Below are 1,029 nucleotides of genomic sequence, written 5' to 3'. Positions count from 1 at the left end.
TTTAATTATATTAAGAAGTACATAAATATGTAAAAACTAACATGTTTTCTAAATGGTTCCAGGTTCTTCAGAGAGGAAGGGTAGCAGATCCTTCAGAAAATGACAAAAATACCCTCGCTATTCGGGCTCTAAATGAAAAGATCAAGAATGATGATCGAGTTGATGTTTCAATGCTGAGAATTGGGGATGGATTAACAATAGTATTGAAACGATAACATCTAGGGATTAAATAACACTTGCACTGAAATGATATGAAAAAGAATCAACAATGATATTATGGATTTTTTAATTTTAGATGTGTCAATGGGGTTACATGAAAAACTATCACTGTTATCATATATATATATATATATATTGATATATATGTATACTGAGTGTTAATTCATATACTCACTGGTGTCAGCTCTAAGTTCAATCACATTAATAATGCAAATTATGATGCTAAATACAATACGTAAATAATTAGTTATAAATATGTGATCTTATTTTCCAAAGATTATCAGAACATGGTTGTAATGATGATAATATAAGATACACATATAATTGGACTATATATTCAGCTGTTGCTATATTAGATGTGTCTCCCATGTTTTTTATGTGAAGGTAAATTTTTTTATTAATTTTAGAATAACTATTAAATTCTTTCAGCCATGGAGTAAGCTTTGTATATGAAAATGTAATAAATATTGTGTGCATATTTGTTGTGTTCAAATGTTACACATACGAACCAACCATATCTTTATTTCAATTAAAATGTTTTTTTATCTCTAAATACCATGTGGAACATGTGATTCCTTTTCCAAAGACTTATCTTTAAGTTTTGAGGACATTACTAAAACCCTTTGTGTCATATGTTGTGGACAAGTGAATTGTAAGTACTGTATGGTGCCTGTTAAGGTAATTTCATCATATGTATTAGAAGTACTGTATAGCGCATGTTAGAGTAATTTCAACATATGGATTACAAGTACTGTAGAGTGCATGTTAGAGTAATTTCAACATATGGATTACAAGTACTGTATAGTGCAT

The 1,029-nt window shown here is 28.8% G+C and overlaps 1 protein-coding gene across 1 annotated transcript in view; it reads left to right on the top strand.

The window, feature by feature from the left end:
- The window catches only part of LOC106475537 (catechol O-methyltransferase domain-containing protein 1-like), a 17,555-nt gene extending 16,858 nt beyond the window's left edge, over window positions 1-697 (top strand). Inside the window, exon 5 of the mRNA XM_022379628.1 lies at window positions 63-697. Within this exon, the coding sequence (XP_022235336.1) occupies window positions 63-215 (153 nt within the window). The 3' untranslated portion in view covers window positions 216-697. The remainder of the gene's footprint in view (window positions 1-62) is intronic.
- Window positions 698-1,029: the final 332 nt, after the last annotated feature.

Source organism: Limulus polyphemus, unplaced genomic scaffold (genome assembly GCF_000517525.1).
Source record: "Limulus polyphemus unplaced genomic scaffold, Limulus_polyphemus-2.1.2 Scaffold8759, whole genome shotgun sequence".
NCBI classification, from domain to species: domain Eukaryota; kingdom Metazoa; phylum Arthropoda; class Merostomata; order Xiphosura; family Limulidae; genus Limulus; species Limulus polyphemus.
This window is presented reverse-complemented; position numbering and strand designations above follow the sequence as displayed.